General features: G+C 40.0%; 1 protein-coding gene across 1 annotated transcript in view; it reads left to right on the forward strand.

Annotated features, from left to right (window-relative positions):
- PPP1R12A (protein phosphatase 1 regulatory subunit 12A) overlaps positions 1-12,178 on the forward strand; it is a 78,234-nt gene that overhangs the window by 21,001 nt on the left and 45,055 nt on the right. The window contains exons 3-5 of the mRNA XM_015812036.1: positions 6,678-6,837; positions 8,141-8,285; positions 11,628-11,702. Of these exons, the coding sequence (XP_015667522.1) occupies positions 6,678-6,837; positions 8,141-8,285; positions 11,628-11,702 (380 nt within the window). The remainder of the gene's footprint in view (positions 1-6,677; positions 6,838-8,140; positions 8,286-11,627; positions 11,703-12,178) is intronic.

The following is a 12,178-nucleotide window of genomic DNA, read 5'->3' on the forward strand; positions in this document are numbered from 1 at the left end:
CAATTTCTCAGGTTCAGTTATCCAACAACCACTATCAGTACAAGGCTCTACCGTTCGGCCTCTCATCAGCTCCCAGGGTCTTCACCAAGGTCCTAGCGGTACTAGCCGCGCATCTCAGATCAGTACCGATCCGCGTTCAGTGCTACCTGGACGACATTCTAATTCAGTCGTCCTCTACTCTGAACTCCCAAGCGGACTTGGACTTAACCGTAGAGATGCTACAGAACCATGGGTTTCTGGTCAATTTCCAAAAAAGTCACCTGATTCCTTCCAACTGCCTGTTGCACCTGGGCGCGATAACAGACACAAACCTTTGCCAGGTATATCTGTCCCGGGAGCGTCAGGCCAGCATTCAAACCATGGTCCTCAAGGTCTGCAGGGAGTGAGTAGTGTCTCTGGCTGTGCTCTCCCAACTATTGGGAAAAATGATATCTTGCATTGCCATAGTTCCTTGGGCCAGACTACACGCCAGGCGCCTCCAATGGTTCTTGCTCCCATTTCAAAGGATAGGCACCAGCTCTTCCACCCAAAGGGTACGGGTTCCATTCCAGACTCTCAGATCTCTTCAGTGGTGGACCTCTCCAGTGTTAGCCAAAGAGTCTCTATTCAAGGAACCTGTCCGGCTAACTCTGACCACAGACGGCAGTCTGTTTGGCTGGGGAGCACATCTCCAATCTCAGTTGGCTCAGGGCCGGTGGTCCCGGTTGGACCTGAAGCACAACATCAACTGGTTGGAGCTCAGAGCTATTCATGTGGCCCTCCGCCACTTCCGCGACAAGGTGACGGGACACAATGTGTTGATCCTCACGGACAATGTGGCGGCAAAAGCACATGTAAATCGACAAGGCGGCACTCGATCTCGGTCTCTCATGACTGAGGCTCAGTTGTTGGGATCCTGGGCAGAGCAGAATCTCCTCTCCCTGAAGGCTGAACATATTTCGGGAGAGGCGAATCAACAGGCGGACTACCTGAGCCGCTCGACAGTGGACCATTCGGAATGGTGTCTGCATCCAGATCTCTTCAGGGAAATCTCGCAGAGGTTCGGTCAACCTACTCTGGACCTGTTCGCATCTCCGGCAAACTCCCAGCTTCCACGGTTCTTCTCTCGGTTCCCCTCTCCAGGGGTGGAGAGAGCGGACGCTCTTCGCAGCCCATGGCCAGGGGGACTGCTGTATGCCTTTCCCCCTCTCCCTCTGATTCTGGCAGTCATCAGGAAAATTGTGCAGGAGCAGGCAGAGGTGATATTCGTTGCTCCACACTGGCCGAGATGGCCGTGGTTTGCGGACCTTGTGGGCCTCTCCGTAGTTCCTCCGTGGAAGATTCCTCCAGGTCGGATAATTCTCTTACAGGAAGCCGTACAACATCCAGATTCACAGTGGCTCCAGTTAGCCGCCTGGCATCTGAACGCTGGTCCTTAGCACAGGGTTCCTATTCATTAGGGGTGATTTCGATGATTCAAGCCTCCCGGCAGCCGGTGACAAACCATATTTACGATGCCACGTGGATACATTTTTGCCACTGGTGCAAAGGGAATCACTTGGCCCTCTCGGAGGTGACAATTCCACGCCTCTTGGACTATTTGTTGGAGGGCGTGGACAAGGGCTTAGCGCCCAACACTATCCGCAGACAGGTGGCAGCCCTCTCCACGGTATTCACCTGTGACAATTTGGCCCCATTGGCCCAACACCCCAGGGTCAGATCCTTTGTCAAGGGGGTCACAAACAGCAGACTGCCTGTGGTTCATCGGTATCCCACTTGGGAGTTATCACAAGTCCTACAGGCCATCACCGAGTCACCCTTTGATCCCATCAGAACCTGCAACCTACGGTCCTTGTCTCTCAAGGTGGCCTTTTTGGTTGCGATTACATCGGCCAGATGCATCTCGGAGCTGGCAGCTCTTTCTGTCAGGGAGGACTTATGCGTCTTTCACCAAGATAGAGTGGTCCTGCGTCTGGACCCCTCTTTCATTCCCAAAATTAACACCATATTTCACAGGGCACAAGAAATCGTGTTACCGGATTTTTGTCCTAACCTGTCTCATGAATTGGAACGGCAGTGGCATACTCTGGACGTCCGCAGGGCGTTGCGTTATTACATCAAACAGACAACTGCCTTTCGCAGGTCAGAAGCCCTTTTTGTTTTTTTCCAGCCTACCTCTCAGGGTCAGAAGGTCTCTTCTACCATTGGCAGGTGGATCAAGGCCTGTATCGCAGAGGCATATCAGACACGCCCATTGCCGGTTCCAAGTCACCTCACAGCGCATTCCACCCGCAGTGCCGCTACATCTGCCGCATGGGCTACACAAGCGTCCATAGATGATATTTGCAGGGCGGCGACGTGGTCCTCACCTTCCCCCTTTCTGCGGCATTACAACCTCGATAAGTTTGCTTCTGAGGAGGCATCTTTTGGCCGCCGAGTGTTACAGCAGGTTGTGCCTGCGACGGCGGCTCTGGACCAGTCTGTTTCCCACCCATAGGGACTAGGGGGCTTTTGTAAGTCCCATTCGTGGATTCTCCATTCTTACATGCTGGAGAAGGGGCGTTGTCTTACCTGAATGCCTTTTCTCAGCATGAAGAATGGAGAATCCAACCCCCATCCCTTAAATACGCAGTCAGGTCCAGTGTCAGGGATCTGGGAGCCAACATGTCATACGGTCATTAGATTTGCCCTATTCGAAACTGGGGCAGGACCCAGCCGAGTAGGGGTGTGGCAACTTGACTGATTTGGTCTAATTAGGGCTGGAGGACACACTTAACCCATTTGTGGATTCTTCATGCTGAGAAAAGGCATTCAGGTAAGACAACGCCCCTTCTGGTGCCGCTACATGGATGACACATTTGTCATCATCAAGAGAAATGCACTTAAAGACTTCCATACTTTACTGACCTTCATCTTCCCTGACATACAGTTCACAATGGAGGAAGAAACAGCTGGGCAATCACCATTTTTAGATGTATGTGTCAACAGACAAGAGGATGGAAGCCTAGAAACCACAGTTTATCTCAAGGCCACCAACACTCCATGCATTCTGAATTTCAACAGCAACCATCCACTGTAGTACCTAGCAAGCCAAACAGGTGGAGAGCAAGTACCCACGTGAACAAACAGAATGGGCACCCACAGTCATTCATCACAAGATGTTTGCACAACACAGTGAGGAGAGAAAGGAAGAAACAAGGTACAAGACCAATCACATGACACACCCTGCCATTTATCAAAAATATTTTGCAAGTGGGCATCGCACACCACCCAGAAGCTACCATATGAAGACAAACTATGCATTGCAAAGATCGCTTGAAGGTGGGAGATACTTCCAATGTAATCTATCGAATCCCCTGCATGGATTGCCCCTGTGACTATGTAGGACAGACAGGGAGGAAGCTAACCACCAAATTGCAGGAACACAAGCAAGCGGTCAGACAAGGAGACCCAAACTCATTGGTAGCCTCACACTGCAATGAACAAGGACACACATTCAACTTTGCAGCTACCAAGATTGTTGGATGAGCAGGCACAAAAACAGCTAGGGAAATGATTGAAGTCTGGGAAATAGGTCCCTCGTCAGTCAACAGGACTGCTGATTTACCACCAGCCTATCAAGTAGATTAGATTAGATTAGATAACCTTTATTGTCATTTTTTCCTGTGGGCATAATGGCACACATTAAAAATGTGAAATTTAGTTGCTTCTTCTCAAAGTGTACACACACATAACACACATTTAAAACATACTATATACAACATATGTATAAACCTACACCCTTACATATAAGTAACATATAAATATTAATCACTGTCCATCTTGAATACATAACGGAAGGAGGAAGTTTTAGAGTTCACAAAGCTGTGACTGAATCTGGATGTTCTTCTTCGGATACCACGGAGCCACCTCCCAGAAGGTAACAAAAAAACAGGTCGTGAAGAGGATGTGTCATGTCCCAGACAATCTTACAGACCCTGCTCAAGCTACGCTTATGTGCTATGTCCTGGATGGAAGGGAGGGAACTGCCAATGATCTTTTCGGCCATCCTCACCATTCTCTGCACTGCTTTCCTGTGTGAAGCACTGATGCTTCCAAACCAGATTGTGATGCTGTATGACAGGATGCTCTCAATCGTCCCTCTATAGAAAGTGGTAAGGATAGGGAAAGGAAGATATGCTTTTCTCATGCAACGCAGAAAATGCAAGCGCTGCTGTGTCCGCTTCACCAGTGTGTCACTGTTGAGTGACCAAGCTAGCCTACTTGTTAACTGCACACTCAGGAATTTGATGCTGGTAACCATCTCCACAGGTGAATCATTAATGCACAGAGAAGTGTGGCTGTGCCTGCCTTTTCTGAAATCAACAATGATCTCTTCGGTTTTTCCGGTATTTAAAACTAGGCTGTTTTCCTTACCCTCAACCTCCTTGCGGTAAGCACTCTCATTGTTGTCATGAATAAGGCCCATTACTGGTGTATCATCTGTGAACTTCACAATATAGTTGGTGACAAACCTAGCACTATAGTCATGGGTGAACAGAGTGAACTTAGAAGGTGAGGGCAAGACAGCACAAGCAAACAACAGCTAATGACTTAAAAGCCAGCCATCAACACATCTCAATCAACATTTAAAAAGCCACTTACAACAGGCACTATAAATACCACACACAGAATAGCACACACTCTGCAAAAGAAAAGATCCCCGAGGATGGGCTCCAGCCTGAGTGCGAAAGCTTGGAAGACAAAACTTTTGGTCACCTGGTGACTGACCCAGATTAGATCCTGCAAAAATTAAATCTGATCATTTAATTAAAATGTAATATTTTAAAATATTCCTTTCTATCACATTAAAATTTACTTTTTGATAATAACTTACAGAACTCTGTCATGGCCAAACTGAAGATTTTCTGGAAGGAAGAACTGTAATGCTGGGGCTTTAGCTGTGCACTTCTAATCTAAATTACAGCAAAAGAACCATTTCAGCTCTGAAGGCATCGTAGCATATTTGCCAGCAGCATTTAATGTAGAGCCTTCCCAATATCACATTTCCATAATGTCCATCAAAATATAAGTGGGAAAACAAAACAATTATATTTTGAAGATACAACAAATATAAGCATAATTTCATTTGAAGTAATTTAATAAAACATTTCAGTTTGAGAAATCTTGAACTTTAGATTGAGATATTAAAACATGCCAGTTTCACACAAATATAATTTATAGAGTCATTGCTGCTTTTACTAGTGGGTGGGATTTTAGAGCTTTGCTTATTTTTGCTTGTTTAAATACATCTTATATATCAGGGGTGTCAAACTCTCAATGTCACGTAATGTGTCATGCCGTATTGTGACTTTTTTTCCATTGCCGGCAATGGGGTGGATGCGGTTTCGCCATGACGCATCCGGCCCATGGGCCGGCAGTTTGACACCCCTGTTATATATAAATAGAACAATAGTGCTTGAAATAGTGGACAATATTTCAGTCTTTTATAATTTGATATATGAGACAACAATGTTTTGATCTGAGGTAAAAATGACACTATGAATTGTCTATTGCATTTTGACATATTAAAGTGATATTTTAACATCCTGTCAATTAAAACCATTAAGTACCATTGGATACAATCTGAATTAGTTTCTTATTTTAGTCCATTAGTAAGAAAGATTAATCTGTCTACCAAATTGACATACAAATTGCCAAATTGCCATTGGAAAAAGTATTTTCTTTTAATTGTTTTTATTTAGTTCTGAAGCCTAATAAATAAGAAACTTAGCAATATTCAATGGTTTGATTTATTTTTGAAGCTGCAATACCTATTTATGTATATTTTTCTAGCTACCCTTCCTTTATATCCTAAGATTGACTGCTGTTCTATTCTGGCTTTTTAATCTTTATGAGGTAATTAGGTAATTTTAAATGTGATATTTATTACATATTTGTATTTACCTGTAAACATGATAATTAGATGGACATATTGATGCAGATCAAAAAGCTAATTCAATGCTTTATATAGATCCAATGTTTAATAAAAAGAGGTTTAGAAAGAAAATGCCTGTTTGGAAAAAGTGGGTGATATGGGAGGCATAGGCTACTGCTACTAGTTTTTAAACTTTTACCTTCAGAAATAATAAGCTCATGGTGGTTGCCATAGTCACTGAATTAGAGTACATGAAAGGGAAAAGGTGAAGTTTCCAAGTTTTTATGTTAAAAGAAATTAGGATCTTGGAAAACAGATCTATAAGAAACTATTAACTAACATGGAAACTACTGACATTGCAAATCTTATTCTGGATCTTAGACTGTACAAGTATTATTACCTGCATTAATTGCATATTTGACTGGACTATGTGTTAGAAAATTGACCTCAGCTTGTATCTCCAGTCTGTAATTCTGCCTCACCTTGTAATTAAGTATCTTGACCCAGTCCAGCTTGTTGAACAAGATCCTATATTGCATTTTAAAAATGTAATTATCTATATAATACTAGACTTTTTAAGAGAATGATATTTCTGCCAGTACGTGGCATGCAAGTTTTGTCTTCTGCCTCAAACGCAACCGAAATGTTGAGGATAATCACTTCTACAAAATAGAACTGGAGGGGAATTGTCCAATGTCTTTTTTAGAGGTTGATGAATTTCATGCAGTTTAAATAATAAATGTATAAAGGTTTTAAAATGAATATATTTCTGTTCTTTTAGGGGTTGATATTGAGGCAGCTCGGAAAGAAGAAGAGCGTATAATGCTTAGGGATGCTAGACAGTGGCTTAATAGTGGTCGTATAAATGATGTTCGGCATGCAAAATCAGGTGGTACAGCTCTTCATGTAGCTGCTGCTAAAGGGTATACGGAAGTCTTAAAGTAAGTTGAGCTTCTGAATAGGTTTCACATTTATAATTTACTATGAATGCTTAGATTTACATATAGTGTTAAATGCTTTTCTAATCATAATCAGTCAATAATGAAATATTAACTACATATAAAGTCAAAATTATCTATCTATCTATCTATCTATCTATCTATCTATCTATCTATCTATCTATCTATCTATCTATCTATCTATCTATCTATCTATCTAATGTTCTTAATTGTTAGTGCAATATTTTGAAAGTTGGGTATGAGGTATCAGTAGAGTTTGGATACTCTACTAATGCTTCACAAAAGCTTAAAATTATGGACCCAGGAAGGGCAAGACAATATTCAAGTCATATCTATTCTTCCATTTTCCTAGACATTTGTGGAGTTTCCTACTTTGCTTTCACTCTAAATTAAGTGAATCCGCAATGTATGTGATGCAGTTAATTTAAGTGACAACCTACAATTGCGTTGTTTGTGACAAATCTTAGAAGTTCATATTAACTCTCTCAAATTATTCTTTTTGCCACAAATCTTTATAAGATTTTTACTTTCCAGTTTCCGCTTTTGGCATCTATGAAAAAAAGGTGTAAATAAGCTCACAATGGGGAATAAACATTGAAAACAATGCCTACTTACTCTCTTTTTATTCCTTCCTCTCCTCTCCATCTCTCCACTCTTTGAGAGGGCATGCAAGTGATTTCAGTAGGCAGTCTCTCTTATATCTAACTCATTTCCCCCTCCCCTTCTTGCAGAGTGGAGAGATTGGAAAGGGAGAGAATATCAGCTGTTTGTGACTGCCAGTGAATTGCTTTCAATGTGTATTTCCCATTATGTGCCTGTTCACTCTCTTCCTCTCCATTAAATGTAAATATAAACAATAATTCATTCTTGCTAATTATACCAGTGTCCAAGTTAGCATTCTAAACAGTGAGGGAGTGGTTAGGAAGCAAACAAAAGCCAAAGTGTCAACTGATTAGCTTTGTCAGTTTTGAGTTGGCTATCTTAGCACTGCTGGGATTGTGGGGAGGAATGGAGAAAAGGATAGCATAGTTGCAGCCATGTGGTTTTCCACTTAGCAACTACTTCACTTAGCAACAAAACTGCCAGTCCCATTTGCTGTCAGTAAATGAAGCCTATCTGTATTTATAATAATAACAATGTAGGTATGATAATTGTGAAAGTATTAATGGTAATAATGACACAATTCTGAATATACAGTGATTTGCAAATGTTATCCTCCTTGTAGGGTTTCTTGAAACACTTAAAATCTTTTAATTCAACCACATTATCTGTTCTAACTTAATAGGCTATTAATACAAGCTGGGTATGATGTAAATATTAAAGATTATGATGGATGGACACCACTTCATGCAGCTGCTCATTGGGGAAAAGAAGAAGCATGTCGAATACTAGTTGAAAACTTGTGTGACATGGAAACTGTCAATAAAGTGGTAAGGTTTCCATTTGACTTAATTCCCAGTTTCTAACCTAACAAAGATATTCTTTAATGTTAACATTTGAGCTGTATATCTGAGCTACAGTAAGCTGAACCTGTGCTATTTTTAAAAAAAGGTTTTAAAGCAACTTAAAGCTTCTGCAAATATTTTATGGTATTTGCTTTACCACACTTTAAGCTTTCACTTGTGACTTTGCCACAGTCCCAACTAAAATTATATATAAACATTTTTTTTCAGGAATTAGAATTACGATATTTACATATTTTAAATGCATAAAGTATGCTCCCCCATTCTATTGGCTTACAGAAATTTGTTATAATGGCAAGTACAAACTTATAAATATGCTGAGACATTGCAACTAAATAGTACTGTGATAATCTTGGTCGTTCAAATAGCCTCTTTGTCATTGTGTTATTTCAAAGCATCAGAATAGTATTGATATTTAATGTAAGCTTCAAAATGTATATATAAAGGAATATGCATAGGTTTTTTGTTTTTAAATGTTGTTCTAATAATGACTGCAAATTCTCCTATATAATTTAAATTCTGTACATTTCAATTTTATAATGACTAATTTTTGTATGCAATGTATTTTAAACACTAGATACGATTTCAAAAGTTAAGATACTTCTCAGTGTTTTTACATTCTGGGTGTTCAGCATACATGAAGCCCTTGTAGCAGAATGTACTGATTTACCATTGGTAAATTCTCCACTCATGCTTCAGATATACTGTAGTGAATTGGAGCATCTTTTGGAACAGATAGTGGCATTTGGGAGAGGTGATGAAAGTACAGACACAAGAGTGCTTGCAGAACATTATAAGTATCTTACAGTAAGATAAAATTACATATCAACAGTAGTATCCTGCTGGAGTGTCTGCAAAGATCGACTACACCTGCTGAGTGAGAAGTTCCAATTTATATTCATGAGAGAGCAGTGTTCAAGGCTGTGTTTGGTCCAGTAGGTAACTAGGGTTACTTAACTCTGCTCTCCTCTGTATTATTTAATATTTGTCACTTGGAGAGATCACATGTTAATTTGAGGTGAAGTAGCATTAATATGTTGATGTCACTCAGCTGTACATTGCCACCCCAGAATGGACTGATGATGCCATGGATAGCTTAAATTGGTATCTCAAGGCTGTTGGATGGAATAAAATAAATTAAGACTAAATCCCTCCAAAATCAAGTTGTTTTTCTTTGGTAAACATCCAGGAACACTGGCCCTAGAAATTACTTTAGATTGGGTTGCTCTTTCTTTTAAGGAGGTAGTCTGTGGAATAAAAAATAGTTTTCCTCTTCCTTCCACCTTTCTGTGCTACAAGCCATCCTTTTTCATCACATCTAAACCTTTTGTTCTTTAAATTTATCAGTGCTGTCTTTCTTTCACTTCATCATTTTACTATTCAACTTTCATTTCATCATTCCAACAAGCATTCTTGTTCATGTTGCCTCTTAGGAAAACTTCCTATGCTTCGATGGCATTCTATAATATTCTTTTCATCTTGGTCCATGTAGTTTTGACATCTTTTTTTCTTACATCCACATTTCATTCATTCTAGTGGAAGAAATACCGGTGTAGTTTTTCTTCCTGCAGTCATTTTATACTCTCACTATTACTGCTTTCTATTCTTTTCTTGTATGTGTTGCTTCCAAATATGTACTCGTTAAGCTCCCAAATAATAGTCTTCTTAAATTTAGTGTCTTTTATTCTTATATCCTTCACTAATATTATTTCATCATAAACAATACAATCTTGCATATTTTTTATTTGTTCCTTGGCCATCTGTATTCATGTTTAAATCTATATTTAAACCAGGTATTTGAAACAACCATTTTTTACTCACTGGATGCTTCCTATTCTCATTTATTACTGGGTCAAATATTTATTTATGTGGGATTGTTTTAAACTGGCTGTAAGCCGCCCTGAGTCCTCCGGGAGAAGGGCGGGGTATAAATGAAATAAATAAATAAATAAATAGCAATTTAGTTTTACTGTATTCTCTCATCTTATTTCTACTCGTTCATTAATGTCACCTAACATAGATCACCCACAATATATGGGTGGGGTCAGGAAATAACTGTGAGAACACCAGAGGTTGTTCGTTTTTTAACAAATTTATATAGCTGCCCAACTCACACATAGGTGACTCTGGAAGGCTTGCAACATTTAAAAATATACCACATAATAAAAACCCATAAACATTTCTATTCTACCCCCATTGAAGCAACAACACAAGCAAATTGGCCACTTGATCGGCTCCATTTTCATTTGTAGTCCCCAGGACTGCTGATAAAGCCATGTTTTTAGGGCCATTCAAAAAGCAAGAGGATGGGGACCAACCGTATCTCGGGGTGAATGATGTTCCACAGAGAAGGTGCTTTCACCAAGAAGGCCTTTTTCATGGACCTTCCAGATGAGACATATCCTGCTTTCCCATCCTGGTGGGCTGGGAGTATATAATAGGGGAGAAGTTTTGTATTAGGAATGTGTAGATTTAGTTGTCCATATATTGATTTTTTATCTTTTTATAGTTTTTTTTAGAACTTTTAGCTTTTAAAATTACTAACTCTTTGTATTTTACTCTTCCTATGCTGGTCTATGGCCATAATGAAGTTTTGAATTGAGGGGAGAGGCAGTCCTTCAAATAGCCTGCCCAAAGCCATGTAGGGTTTTAAACGTGATAACCAGCACCTTGAACTGTACCTGGAAGCAGATTGGCAACCAGTGTAGCTTCCGCAAAATACATGACACATGCTCAAGTCTAGGCTTGCGCAAAACTGTTTGGACCATGGCATTGTGAGTCAACTTAAGCTTAAGGATATTCTTCAAGGCAGCCCCATGTAGAGTACATTACAATAGTCCAAATAGGAGGTGACCAAGGCATGGGTGCGAAGGGCATCAGGTTGGTCCAGGAATGAGTGTAACTGGTGGACAATGTGAAGTTGTGCAAAGATTCTCCTGGTCATGACTATCACTTGCTCCTCAAGCAGGAATCAGGAGTCCAGGAGAATCCCCAGATTATGCCAATACATTTTTCCTTTGGGGAGGATGGGAAAACTGACAGTATTTCAGAACAAAGCTTTAAGCTGTATCTCTGATTTTAATTTCTTTAGAATGCATTCAGAGCTTTTGTAAGATTTAGTGATCAGAACTACAGTTAAAATGATTGCTAATTTTCACTCTTTTTTTTCAAATCTGTGGGAAGGAGTTTGGCAGATACTTCAAGAAGTAGTTGAGGATACATTGATATCTAGATTTCCTGCTGGCAAATTCTTGTTCTTTGTGGTTATTAGTTTAATTGCACCATAATCTGTTTTTTCCTCTTCTGTAGGGTCAAACAGCATTTGATGTAGCAGATGAAGACATTTTAGGTTATTTAGAAGAGCTTCAAAAGAAACAAAACATGGTAAGCTCTTTTAGTGTGCAAGAACAAAATGTGAACCAATATGAACCTTCCTATTAGAATATATAGAACAAAAAAGGATATCCACGTTCATATTGAGTTTAAATTAAGAGCTGTTCAAATTGAATATTTTAATAGCATGTGCACAGAATGTTTTGCATATACTAACTTAGGTCTTGCTAATATTTTGGGCTTTTTAGCACACTAGTATCTAATCTAAAGGAACAAAACAAAACATGGATTTCTGTATTGTTCTTTTTGAGGCCACATTTACTTCCTACTTCAAGCAGCATCGGAAGGTTTGTATTTATTCCTTGTTCCCAAATGAGAAGCACTGCTTGATCCTTTAGCTTTATAAGATGTTGGGAAGAAGTTTAAACATAGTAGAATTAGTCCATCTTATTTCCAAGGCTTTATTTAGCTGCCATCTAGAGCTTGTGGCCCCATATTATAAGTTGTCATGATTTATCACTGTAAGT

The sequence above is a fragment of the Protobothrops mucrosquamatus genome, unplaced genomic scaffold (assembly GCF_001527695.2).
Source record: "Protobothrops mucrosquamatus isolate PMUCROS unplaced genomic scaffold, P.Mucros_1.0 scaffold63, whole genome shotgun sequence".
Lineage (NCBI taxonomy): Eukaryota > Metazoa > Chordata > Lepidosauria > Squamata > Viperidae > Protobothrops > Protobothrops mucrosquamatus.